Source organism: Somniosus microcephalus, chromosome 14 (genome assembly GCF_052327205.1).
Source record: "Somniosus microcephalus isolate GS21.2 chromosome 14, FLI_Smic_1.0, whole genome shotgun sequence".
NCBI classification, from domain to species: Eukaryota; Metazoa; Chordata; class Chondrichthyes; order Squaliformes; family Somniosidae; genus Somniosus; species Somniosus microcephalus.
In genome coordinates this window covers 22,058,533-22,072,339 of record NC_141000.1, presented here as the reverse complement: position 1 = coordinate 22,072,339, position 13,807 = coordinate 22,058,533, and the positions used below count along the sequence as shown (strand labels likewise).

The 13,807-nt window shown below is 41.6% G+C and overlaps 1 protein-coding gene across 7 annotated transcripts in view; it reads left to right on the top strand.

Moving 5' to 3' along the window:
* Positions 1-13,807, top strand: part of LOC147107372 (polycomb protein SCMH1) — a 204,608-nt gene that overhangs the window by 125,407 nt on the left and 65,394 nt on the right. For all 7 annotated transcript variants that reach the window (XM_086006331.1, XM_086006330.1, XM_086006329.1 and 4 more), the window contains one exon: positions 2,581-2,824. In XM_086006331.1, coding sequence (XP_085862457.1) covers positions 2,581-2,824 — 244 coding nt within the window. The remainder of the gene's footprint in view (positions 1-2,580; positions 2,825-13,807) is intronic.

Here is a 13,807-nt window from a genome sequence, read left to right as displayed (position 1 = left end):
TTTGTCTACCTGCTGAGGTGAGCATAAGATTATTTGGCAATATTTGAAGAACAAGGAGTTCCCCATGTGCCCTGGCCAACATTCCCCCCTCTACCAGCATCACCTAAAAACAGATTATCTGGTCATTGGCCATTTGTAGCACCTTGCTGCATAAATTTGCCAAGTTTGCCAACATAACAGTGATGGCACTTCAAAAGAGCTTTTGGACATGACGAAGCACGACATAAATGCAAGTTATTGATCTGTGCAAAAAATGCATGTCACCAGCTATAGTAATGACAAGATAGTTACAAAAATTTACAGTATACTTTGAAGGAGGGATAAACCCAGTTTGTATTTTTACATGTAATGAATAACATTGTGCTTTAAACACTGCGGATCATAAACAGAAAGTCTTCATTTATTGTACAATAAATAGCATTAATCCACTAGTCCACATGTATCAGTGATCTGAATGAGGTTGATGGCTTTGAAAAGAGCACTCCCTAGAACAAAATAGCATTTCTGTTGCCATGGGATATTGGCAATAATCTATTTTCAGTTTGAGTAGTTCATTTAATAGATTATGTAAAGTTTCTTAACTGCCTGGAATATTAATGCTTATCTACAAAAAGCCTTTAAACTTAGAAAATAATGCTAGACTACAGACCAAGACCACATGTTTTCCAATGGACAAGTGACATTAGGAGTATGATCAACTTGATGACTGAGAACAGCAACAAAACCTCTCCAAATTTAAATATCAGACTTAACGCTCAAAATCAGTAGCTGGACCCAGGACTTGAAGTCAGGTGGGTGGCAGGGTGGGGGAACAAATCATTTGTTCAATATCATCGCTGGAGGAGTGGAGCTCATTTCCAGCAGCTGCTAATATTAGCTGTTACTCCACTGCACTCATTCTGTATTTTGTTTTTTAAATGGCAGCTCTCCTTGACTCCAAATTTGGTCCTGGCTGCACTGCTAATTTTAAGCTGTGATGCAGGATTTAAATGAAAATTCTGCACCCTGACTTATAATTTAAATGGATCCTACCACTAATCTATTTTCTTTAGACCCAGGTTTCTCTCTCCCTTTTGTCTTGCATTTTTGGGTATGAACTACAGGTAGACTACCCTTTATCCGAACTTCTGAAAACCGAAACCCTCTAAAAACCGAAGGTTTTTTCGTTCAGCGTAAGTCGTGCGCACGACAAGACCAGAATGGCGCACGACTTACACTGAGCAGGGCAGAGTAAGCCGTACGCACGACGCCGACCCAGACCCCCGCCGACCCCGACCCCCACCCTTTTGGATAAGGGATAGCCTTTATCCGCACTTCCGAAAACAGAAAACCTCTGAAAACCGAAAGTGGCGCAAAACATGACCCGACGCCCCCGCCGACCCCCACCCCCACCCATCTTCAGATGTCCGACTCCAACCTGATGACAATGATGACAACACTGATGTACCCTCTTCTCCAAGATCCTCAAGCCAGATGTAATGCACCTTTACTGCATGTATATGTACAGGTATTTAGCTTAGTTTGTACCTGTATATGTTTGAAGTTTTACTGAATGTTTTCCTTACAAATAAACTGTACAGAGTATTTATCCCTGTAATACTACAGTATTTATAGTCTTTATTTATCCCACTCAGTGTGAATACAGGTATTCATAAGGTTCGCTGCAGAAATATTACACTGAGCAGGGCAGAGGGGTCACAGAGTTCCCTCCTGGGTAGGAGATTGCAGGCCGAGCCGGGCAGTTGTGAAGGAGGTATACCGGGAGAGTGAACCCAACAATACAGCAGCCTGTCCGATATTCTTTTCTCACCCCGACCCGCCGACCCCCACCCTTTCGGATAAGGGATAGTGTATCCTTTATCCGCACTTCTGAAAACCGAAAGTGTGTTCGTTCAGCATAAGTCGTGCGCACGACCCCGACCCCGCCCCCGCCGACCCCCACCCCCGACAAATTTCCCAGTCTTATAAAATACCTTCCGAAATCCGAAATTTTCCGAAAACCGAAACACGGCTGGTCCCGAGGTTTTCGGATAAAGGGTAGTGTACCTGTATTAACAAGTTTGAATGCGTTCCAGATTTTTCTGGACTTCATAGGGATAATTTGGTGAGGCTCCATTAGAATGTAGTCTTCATTTTATTTTTGACCCAAACATGCTGGAATCAAGGCTTCACTCTGGTAGGGAAGCCTCCGAAAATTACACTTTTTCATCAGATACTGTGATTCTTTTAAATATTGACATGATTTCAACTGTAGCATGTCATATTTGTGAATCTGTTAAAAGGAAAGTATTCGCTCAATAAATGAAACTCCTCTAAGCTTGTCGAGTGATTTCCTATCCTTATCCTTTGCGTTTCTTTCAAAAAAGGACACCATTTGTGCATTGGGCAAACATTCTACTTTGGAAAATATCCATTTCTGCATCCACAAATGCTGAATTGTAGCCGCAGTATACAAACCTGTGTTACTTTCTTTCATCAAACACTGGATTCATTTTTTATTAAAAGGAGTAACATTTTGTTTGTGTTAAATTCATGCTTATATTTGAAAAAGTAAAAGCTCATATTTCTCTTCTATTTGAGGAACCTCCAAGCCCACAGCATAACAATTTCAAAGTTGGGATGAAACTGGAAGCAGTCGATCGAAAAAACCCTCATCTGATTTGTCCAGCAACCATTAGTGAAGTGAAAGCTGATGACATTTTTATAACATTTGATGGTTGGAGAGGTGCATTCGACTACTGGTGCAAATATGATTCTCGTGACATCTTTCCAGTGGGGTGGTGTGCCATGACGGGAGATGGCCTTCAACCACCTGGAAATAGGGGTAAGTTTTTTTAATGGATTATCATTTTGTACCAAGTTTGTCAGAAACAGTTCTAAATTTTGGAATATTTAAGACTAAAACTTGTAGTAAAAGCACTACTATAGAATGATGCAGATTATTGTGGATGTTACGCTACATTTTGTAAATGCTGTATCAGCATTGCTACTTTTATAAAATACATTAATATTTTATTAAACCATTATCCTATTAACTGACTTTGCAGATTTTAATGTGTTTAGGCCCATATTCTGGAACAAAGTCGACTTGCACAGCTCAATACTCCTGTCAGAAACTGGTCAGAATTAGCAAAACGGATTATTTTGCACTGAAGTTGTTGACTTGTGCTGATTAAAGCACTTGTTTGTATTTTTCTGCTTCATTCATTTTCTGTGCACTGTACTAACAAACTACGTTGGAATATACATTATAATTGTGTAGTATTCTGCCATTGTGCTTTCCGCTTAAATTATTGCCTAACTGCTTCACTTTCTTGACAATATAGAACAGGGTACAGATGGTTTTCCTTCAGGAGTATAGTAAGTATTATACCCTGAAGGAAAAGGACTGTATTTATTATGTATCTGTTTTGACAACTATTAGCAAATATTTTGCCTGTCGAGTTGCTGGACTTTCCTCTTCACTATTCCTTAGTATTATACCAGTGGTTGCTCTGCATAGATTTGAGTATATCTATCCAAATAAGTCAAGAGTCTTGAATCTAGTGTGTTGGCCATAAGTTATATGAATATGGTCCATCGCATATTGAAGGCTCGCACTTCGAGTGTCCATCGCACTTAACAAGTGCATGTTGCATTTGCAAAAGCTCAATGAACCAGGAAATTCTGAGTGGTTTGCATATCATATTCATAAAAAGCAGCAAATTACTATTAATTGCACAATGCTGATTGCTTCAAATGTGACTAAAGAGGTAGGAAAGCTATCGATGAACAAGCAGTAATCAACAATAAGGTACTGAAACAAATGACATTCAGGTGAAATTAATTAAATTGCTCAAGATTTTTTTTCCCCTTGAAGCTATATTGCTGCTGGTAAAATTTCAAATGCAATAAATATAAAAAAAGCAAAACAAAATCATTGAACTTAAGAGTTGCCGTGTCTTGCATTTGAAATCTTTGGGTTAAATGGTCTACTCCTGTTCCTATGTTCCAAACAGCATTTCCCTCCCCATGGCTTTCACACTTGTGAATTTTGTCTTACATTTGGCTCCTATTGCACATTTGCAGCCTCTAAACCCATTGTTCACGCATGCACAATATTCTGTTGAGCTTTTTTTAAAAAAAAATTATTGTAATTTTGGCTGGCTTCATTATGTTGCATCCCTCATGGTTTCTGGCTGTTTGTTTTGTCTTGCAGCTATTGTCTGTGTCTGGCTTACAAAGGTCTGCAAATATGTGAATATGCCCTGTTAATCAGCAGTGTGTCCTCTTATTCATCATGAGCAATGCCGTTGGAGATCACTAGTATCTAATAATATATAAGAAAACGTATGTGTTTGGTGTTTTCCTACCTTTTATTACCTTGTGGAGCTTCTTTAAATACAAGACAGAATTGTAAATAATTTGAATTTTTGGTATGTATGAATTAGGAAGAGAGCACACACTTGGATGCATTTCTTCAAACATATTTCAGCAATCCTGCTTGCTGTCTATAGTCCAAAAAATTGAATTATCGGATAATTTGAATTAAGCAACCTTGAATTAAGAGGAATAGACTGTATTCAAAGAGGGGCAAGTTCTAGGTTACGCCTGTTTTGAAATTGTGGACAAGGGCAGGCGAATGTTTTGGTCAACCTGAAGTTGCTTTATCTGAGAAACAATTTTGTGCAAGTATGTTTTAGATGAGATGTGCTCACTCTTTGATTTATTTTCCGGCTAAAATACACTTTTTACAGAAATGCCAATTTGGAAATTTCAGCTCATTGAGTAATGTACAGTGACGACCTTCTCTCAATGGTGGGATTCTCGCCTCTTTGATTCAGAAGGTTATGGTTCATGCCCCACTCCAGGACTTGAGCACATAAGCTAGGCTGACACTTGAATGCAATATTGATGGTGCTCGGCATTGTCTGAAGTGCCATCTTTTAGCATGAGCCGTTAAACCAACGCTCCGTCTGCCCTTTCAGGTTGACACAAAGGATCCCGTAGCACTATTAGAAGATGAACTCTTGGGTCTCGTGGCCAGTAGTTATCCCTCAACCAAAATCTCTCACAATACAGATTATCTGGTAATTTACCTTATTAACATAACATAAGAAATCAGAGCAAGATTAGGCCATTTGGTCCTTCAAGCCTGCTCCACCATTCAATAAGATCATGGCTGATCTACCTCAACTTCACCCTCCTGCACTATCCCCATATCCCTTGATTCCCTTAGTATACAAAAATCTGTCGATCACTGTCTTGAATATGCTCAGTGCCTGAGCATCCACAGCCCTCGGGTAGAGAATTCCAAAGATTCACAACCCTCTAAGTGAAGAATTTTCTCCTCATCTCAGTCCTAAATGGCTGACCCTTTATCCTGCGACTGTGACCCCAGCCAGGGGAACATCTTCCCAGCATCTACCCTGTCAAGTCCCTGAAGAACTTTATATGTTTCAGTGAGATCACACCTCATTCTTCTAAAATCCAGGGAATATAGGCCGAGTGTACTAAATCTCACCTCGTACGACAATCCCCATATCCCAGTAATTAGTCTAATGATTGCAGCTTGTGGGACAGTGATGCGTCTGAATTGGCTGTCACATTCCCCTGCATTACAACAATGATTACATTTCACAAGTGCTTTGTTGCCTGTAAAGTACTTTGGGATGTCCTGAGGTCATGAAGGGTGCTAAATTAATCTAATTTAATTTAAACTTCATTTTTTACAAAATTATTGGATTTATAAAATTTGTTCCTTTTTGACATTTAGCAATATATAGGAAACTTTCTGGTATCCGGCACTGACGGGACCGAGCTGTTGCCGTCCCATCAAAACTGCTGGACAAACCAGCGCTAATGTTAAAACATACGGCGCTCAGAAGCTCCGTGTGAAGCAACAAACCCTGTTGCTTAGCTTCAAAACAGTCGGCCGTAGCTTGCAAGCGTCTCTGTAGCTAAACAACAGCTTCAGCTAGACTTTGCAGAGCCTGACTGGAGAAAAAAAACAACGAAAAGAAAAAAACCTTATCTGAACCGACTCCTGAATTTTGTTGGTGGATAGAGCTTTCCGGGCATTTAACCTCCAGATAAATGAAAGTTTCCTGTATTAACTTTTTTAAAAATTCGTTCTTGAGATATGAGTGCCGCGAGTAAGGCCTGCATTTATTGCCCATCCCTAGTTGCCCTTGAGAAGGTGTTGGTGGGCCGCCGCTTTGATCACTTTAGTCAGTGCTGTTGGATAGGAAGGTCCAGGATTTTAACCCAGTGATGAAGGAATGGTGATGTATGTCCAAGTCGGGATAGTGTATGACTTGGACGAGAATGTGGAGGTGATGGTGTTCCCATGCACCTGCTATCCTTGCGCTTCTTGGTGGTGGAGGTTGCGGGTTTGGGAGGTGTTGCTGAAGAAACTTTGGCGAGTTGCCCCAGTGCATCCTGTAGATATTACACACTGCAGCCACAGTATGTCGGTGGTGGAGGGAGTGGATGTTTATGCTGGTGGATGGGTTGTCGATCCAGCGGACTGCTTTGTCCTAGATCGTGTCGAGCTTCATGAGCGCTGTTGGAGCCGCACCTATCCAAACAAGTAGAGATTATTCCATCACACTCCTGACTTCTGCCTTGCAGGTGGTGGTAAGGCTTTGGGAAGTCAGGAGGTGAGCCACTTGCTGCAGAATACCCAGCCTCTGACTAGTTCTTGTAGCCATGCCATTTATGTGGCTGCTCCAGTTGAGTTTCTGGTCAATGGTGACCCCCTCCAGGATGATGTTGCTGGGAGATTCGGCAATGGTAATGCCATTGAATGTCACGGGGAGGTGGTTAGGTTTTCTTTTGTTGGAGATTTTCATTGCCTGGCACCTGTGTGGAGCAAATGTTACTTGGCACATATCAGCCCAAGTCTGGATGTTGTCTAGGTCTTGCTGCATGTAGGCATGCAATGCTTTTTAATGCAGCAAGAATCAAGAACAACTTACACTTGCACAGTGCCTTCAAAATAAGAAGTCCCGAGGTGCTTCGTAGATGGACATACAGAAAATAACATTGAGCCAGGAAGGGTGAGACCAAGAGGAGTGACCTAAAGTTTGGTTGAAGGGATGGGTTGTGAACTGGTTTTTAAAGGTGCAGAAGCAGAGAGTTGAGAGAGGAAATTCCAGAGCGTAGGACCCAGGTAGTTGAAGGCGGTGCCACCAATGGTGGTGAGAACAGTGTGTTCCAGAGATAGGGCTGAAGGAGATCGCATGATAGGTTGGAGCAAGGAGTCATGACCAGAGAAACTAAAAACATTTGGACCAGCATTTTGTATTAAGGTACCAGCATTTAGCAAGAATTCTATACATTGGGCCAGAAATTCGGGTTGGAGGCTTCCCACGGGCGCAAGCCCCCGACCTGCACTTACATAGTGCACCTGCCGTTGTGCTGTGGGGCCGCGTGGGATTCCGATCCTGGGCCTCTTCCAGCTGCCGGTGTGCAGTGCTTGCGTATCCCAGCGACCAAGTTAGTTCGCAGCGTCCCCTGGGATCACGTGGGCCATGGAGAGCTAATCGTAGCAGGGAATCTCTATTCATAGATTTGACAGGAAGACCTGTCAAATCTAAGTAAAACGTCAAATACACTTTTTTTAAATCACATTTTAAAAATAACTATATAAATTACATAAACTATTTTAAACAAAAATTTAAATTTTTGAAAAAATTAATTAAAGTTTTTAACAGGGCTAAAAATAAACTTACGTTTCTTTAAAGTATTTTAAAATGATAAACCTGTGGGGAAAAAATGTTTTCATTTTACTTAATTAACCTCTTACCTTGTTAAAAGCAGGCCTTGCGACTGCTTTTTTTCATGCGCGGCTGCTTGGGATTTACCGGCACGGAGAAACCTGTGTTTGTTTGTTTAAAAAAAAATAAAAAAAATCGGAAGTTCCAGGCGTACGCACGAGTTTGACCTCCAAACTCCTTCCTTCAAGGGAACAGAAGTTCCGGTTTCCAGCGCATGAGCAGTGCATGCACGAAACCAGTACTTTCGTTGGCCCTACGCGTGAGTACACAGCGCGTACTCACTGTGGGGACCCGAATTTCTGGCCCATAATAATAAGAATAAATGGGAAATGGTTTGGTCCATTGAAATTATACACATGGAATTGTTATGTATCATATCTTTCAGTTGTACTTTAGCTCGCTTTTATAAAAAAAAATGCAGACTGTCAGCTTACAAACTTCCACAGTTAATGGCGCCTCGGTGATAAATGATATATTTGCAAATTGTAGATCTGAATGGGGCCGAGTAAAATTTGAGTAAGTGGAGTTCTTCTTTAAGTCTGCACTGTAGTGGGAAGTAACCAAAAAGCGAGCGCCGCAATGGGAATGTTTGCTACTTCCATAAACTGAAACAATATTTGAGGATGGGAGATAGGATTATAATAATTGGAACAGGTATATCGAAGAGGAGGGGGACTTAGTTACATGAACTGCAACACTAAATTCATGGCAGGAGAGGAGTTTACATTTACACTACCCAAGGTGCACTTCAATTGCAAAATTGTAGTGTACCTTTGGGAAAAAAAAAAATCATTTTATTGCATGTAAGTAGGATCCTTTGGCACTGCTGTAGGGCACTTCAAGAGTTTTAACAGTTAGAACACAAACATAGAAACATAGAAGATAGGAGCAGGAGTAGGCCATTCGGCCCTTCGAGCCTGCTCTGCCATTCAATGAGATCATGGCTGATCATCCAAATTCAGTACCCTGTCCCTGCCGTCTCCCCATATCCCTTGATCCCTTTAGCCTCAAGAAATATATCCAACTCTTTCTTGAATATATTTAATGAACTGGCCTCCACCGCCCTCTGTGGCAGAGAATTCCACAGGTTCACCACTCTCTGGGTGAAGAAATTCCTCCTCATTTCAGTCCTAAATGGCTTACCCCTTATCCTTAGACTGTGACCCTTGGTTGGTTCTGGACTCCCCGGCCTTCAGAAACATCCTTTCTGCATCTAGTCTGTCCAGACCTGACAGAATTTTATAGGTTTCGATGAGATCCCCTCTCAATCTTCTAAACTCCAGTGAGTATAAGCCCAATCGACACAATCTCTCCTCATACGTCATTCCTGCCATCCCAGGTATCAGCCTGGTGAAACTTAGCTGCACTCCCTCCATGGCAAGAACGTCCTTCCCTCAGGTAAGGTGACCAAAACTGCACACAATACTCAAGGTGCGGTCTCACCAAGGCCCTGTACAACTGCAGCAAGACATCCTTGTTCTTGTACTCGAACCCTCTTGCTACGAAGGCCAACATACCATTTGCCTTCTTAACCGCCTGCTGCACCTGCATGCTTACCTTCAGCGACTGGTGCACAAGAACACCCAGGTCTCTTTGCACTTCCCTTCTCCCAATCTATTGCCATTCAAATAATCTGCCTTCCTGTTTTTGCCACCAAAGTGGATAACCTCACATTTATCCACATTTTAGTGCATTTGCCATGTTTCTGCCCAATCACCCAACCTGTCCAAATCGTACTGGAGCTTCATGACATCCTCCTCACAGCATACCCTCCCACCCAGCTTTGTGTCGTCTGCAAATTTTGGAGATATTACATCCAATTCCCTCGTCCAGATCATTAATATATATTGTGAACAGCTGGGGTCCTAGGACCGATCCTTGCGGTACCCCACTAGTCACTGCCTGCCACTCGGAAAACGACCCATTTATTGCAACTCTTTGCTTTCTGTCCGCCAACCAGTTCTCTATCCAAGTCAATGCCTTGCCCCCAATCCCATGTGCCTTAATTTTGCACGCTAACCTCTTATGCGGGACCTTATCGAAAGCCTTCTGAAAGTCCAAATACACCACATCCACTGGTTCTCCCTTATCTATTTTACCAGTTACATCCTCAAAAAATTCCAGTAGATTAGTCAAGCACGATTTACCTTTTGTAAATCCATGTTGACTTTGTCTGATCCTGTCACTGCTTTCCAAGTGTTCTGCTATTACATCTTTTATAATGGACTCTAGCATTTCCACCACTACCGATGTCAGGCTTATAATTCCCCGCTTTTTCTCTGCTACCTTTTTTGAATAGTGGGGTAACATTAGCTACCCTCCAATCCATGGGTACTGTTCCAGAGTCTATCGAGTTCTGGAAGATGACCAGCAATGCATCTACTATTTTTAGGGCCACTTCCTTAAGTACCCTGGGATGTAGATTATCAGGCCCTGGGGATTTATCGGCCTTCAGTCCCATCAATTTTCCTAACACCATTTCCCTACAAATACTGATTTCTTTCAGTTCCACCCTTTCATCAGACCCTATGTTCTGTGGCATTTCTGGGAGGTTATTTGTGTCCTCCTTTGTGAAGACAGAACCAAAATATGTATTTAGTTGGTCTGCCATTTCTTTGCTCCCCATTATAAATTCCCCCGATTCTGCCTCAAGGGACCTACGCTTGACTTCACCAATCTTTTTCTCTTTACATATCTATAAAAGCTTTTACAGTCAGTTTTTATGTTCCTTGCAAGCTTACTCTCATTCTATTTTCCCTTTCTTAATTAATCCCTTTGTCCTCCTTTGTTGAATCCTAAACTGCTCCCAATCCTCAGGATTATTGCTTTTTCTGGCCAATTTGTATGTCCTCTCCTTGGATCTTATGCTATCCCTAATTTCCCTTGTTAGCCACGGTTGAGTCACCTTTTTTGTTTTATTTTTATGCCAAACTGGGATGAACAAATTCTGTAGTTCATCCATGTGATCTTTGAATGTTTGCCATTGCCCATCCACCGTCAACCCTTTGAGTGCCATTCCCCAATCAATCCTATCCAACTCGCTCCTCAGACCATCGTAGTTTCCTTTATTTAAATTGAGGACCCTAGTTTCTGAGCCAACTGCTTCATTCTCTATCTTAATGAAGAATTCGATCATATTATGATCGCTCCGACCCAAGGGGCCTCGTACAACAAGATTGCTCATTAATCCTTTCTCGTTACATAATACCCAGTCTAAGATGGCCTGATCTCTGGTTGGTTCCTTGACATATTGGTCCAGGAAACCATCCTGTAAACACTCCAGGAATTCCTCCTCCACAGTATTGTTACTAATTTGGTTAGCCCAATCTATATGTAGATTAAAGTCACCCATGATGACTGCTGTGCCCTTATTGCACGCTTCTTCAATTTCCCTTTTAATGCCATCCCCAACCTCCGCCTTACTGTTTGGAGGTCTATATACCACTCCCACTAATGTTTTTTTCCCCTTAGTATTTCTCAATTCTACCCATACAGATTCCACATCATCAGAGCTAATATCCTTCATTACAATTGTGTTAATCCTTTCTTTAACCAGAAAACTCTTTCCTTTTTGCCTATCTTTCCTGAATATCGAATACCCCTGGATGTTGAGTTCCCAGTCTTGGCCATCCTTGAGCCACGTTTCCGTAATCCCAACCAAATCATATTCGTTTACCTCTATTTGCGCAGCCAATTCATCCACCTTATTACAAATGCTCCTTGCATTAAGACACAAAGCCTTCAGGCTTGTTTTTTTAACGCTCTTAGACCTATTAGAATTATTATTTACTGTGGCCACGCTTGATTTAAACCGCTGATTTCTCTGACTGCCAGTTTTGTTTTTCTCCTTCCTATCTTTTGCTTTTATCCTTGTTTCCCTTTCCTCTGTCTCCCTGCTCAGGTTCCCAACCCCCTTCCATTTTAGTTTAAACCCTCCCCCATAGCACTAGCAAACACTCCCCGTTAGGACATCGGTTCTAGCCCTGCCTAGGTGCAGACCGTCCGGTTTGAACTGGTCCCACCTCCCCCAGAACCGGTTCCAATGTCCCAGGAACTTGAATCCCTCCCCCTGGCACCATTCTTTTAGCCACGTATTCATCTGAAGTATCCTTCTATTTCTACTCTGACTAGCACGTGGCACTGGTAGCAATCCTGAAATTACTACCTTTTGAGGTCCTGTTTTTTAATTTACCTCCTAACTCCCGATATTCTGCTTTTAGGACCTTATCCCGCTTTTTACCTATATCGTTGGTGCCTATATGCACCACGACAACTGGCTGTTCACCCCCTTCCAAGATGTTCTGCAGCTGCTCGGAGACATCCTTGACCCTTGCACCAGGGAGGCAACACACCATCCTGGAGTCTCGTTTGCGGCCGCAGAAACGCCAAAGGACTCAAAGCAGCTGTTCACTAAAAGGGTCCTAAAAGGAAATTTTGGCTGTTTATATTCCGCAGCTAATGCTTAGTTGCCTCTCGCAGTAGACTTAATGGGCTCTATATTCCGATGCCTACGGGTGTGTACGCACCCGTAGGGACATCGGAAATGGCAGTTTCAGGCATGCGCTGAAAACCAGCATTTCCAATCTGTCAAGAATGCTCTCGACAGATCGGTCGCCTGCCCTGGAGAAGGGCCTCTGCGGGCGGATAATTACGCTTTCTGGAGAACCTCCGCCCGCAGAAAACCCTTGAGAAATCTTACGCCTGGTAAAAGCTTTAAAAAAATTTTCCACTCATTTGTCTTTTAAAAAGATAAGTTAATTTTTAACCCTGTAAAAAAAACTTCAATTATTCTTTTCAAAAAATTAAATTTTTGCTTAAAATATTTAATTTGTTGTAATTTCAACTTTTTAAAATGTGATTTAAAAAAAAAAAAAAATTATTTAATGTTTAAGTGTTTTTGTGGTGATCTCATTCATATTTGATAGGTCTATTTGTCAAGTATGTGAAGGGCGATTCACTTATCCTATTGGCTCCCCATGGCCCACGTGATCCCAGGACCGCTTGCGAACCGCATGCGCCTCTGGGATACGTGGGTCCTGCGCATTTCGAGTTGGAGAGGCCCAGGAACGGAAGTATACGCACCTCAGGAGCCCTCGGGTAAGTCGTAGATTTTTTCCAGATCGGAGGACTCCACACGCAGGAAGCCTCCGATCGGAAAATACGTGACAATATTTCTAACATTTTGGGACAAAGTCTGCAACCTGTTCATAGTAATAGGTAAAATTAGACAGATGTTAAGGTATCAAACATATTAATTAATCTGGCCAGGTCTGATTTTTGTATTTCCAGCTACAGATTTTGACGTGCAGAAAATATTCTAGGGCATCCTTTGCAGTACAAGTATAAAAAAGATCAAAGTGCATTGTATCATTAATTGATGGGTACTTGCACTCGAACCTGTGGAGATAAAAATGTCTTTTCTATTGTGTATATAATGTGACTCCTGTCTAGCTTCTGTATTTTAGATGGAGTATTGTCGATTGTACATTTGAATGTAATATCATTAAATTTTTCTGAAAATCTCCAGTTCAGTGGCACTTGAGGTTAAAAGTTACTACAGTTCAAGATTTTGTTCAGATTTCAGTTATGTGACCAAAGGACACCATTTCTTCTGCTTCAGATGGTATAATACAATATGCTGATGCTGAAAGTGGTACGTGAACATGAAACCTACTGAGCTTGTCTTTCCAGAATCAAGGGCATTGTTTAGTGCGCATAAACATAAGGGCCAAGATTTCCACTTTGGGCGCAATCGACGATCTGGGTGCAAATTGCGCTGGTTTTATTTAAGTTTTTTTCGCTCATGTTTCCGCTCAAACTTATTTGCATATCGTTGAACGTTAGAACTTCAATAAACCAGCTCAATCGGGCAGCATTTTAGAATGTAATTTTAAAAGTAGATTTGCATTGAAAAATATTCCATGTTATTTGAGTGGTAACCTGGTGCAGTTTTATTAATACAGTTGAAAATGGGTTTAATCACAAAAAATAAGCATTTTTAACCAGAGTGTCTAGTCCCCCACCTGTGAGTAACCCGATTTCCTTGA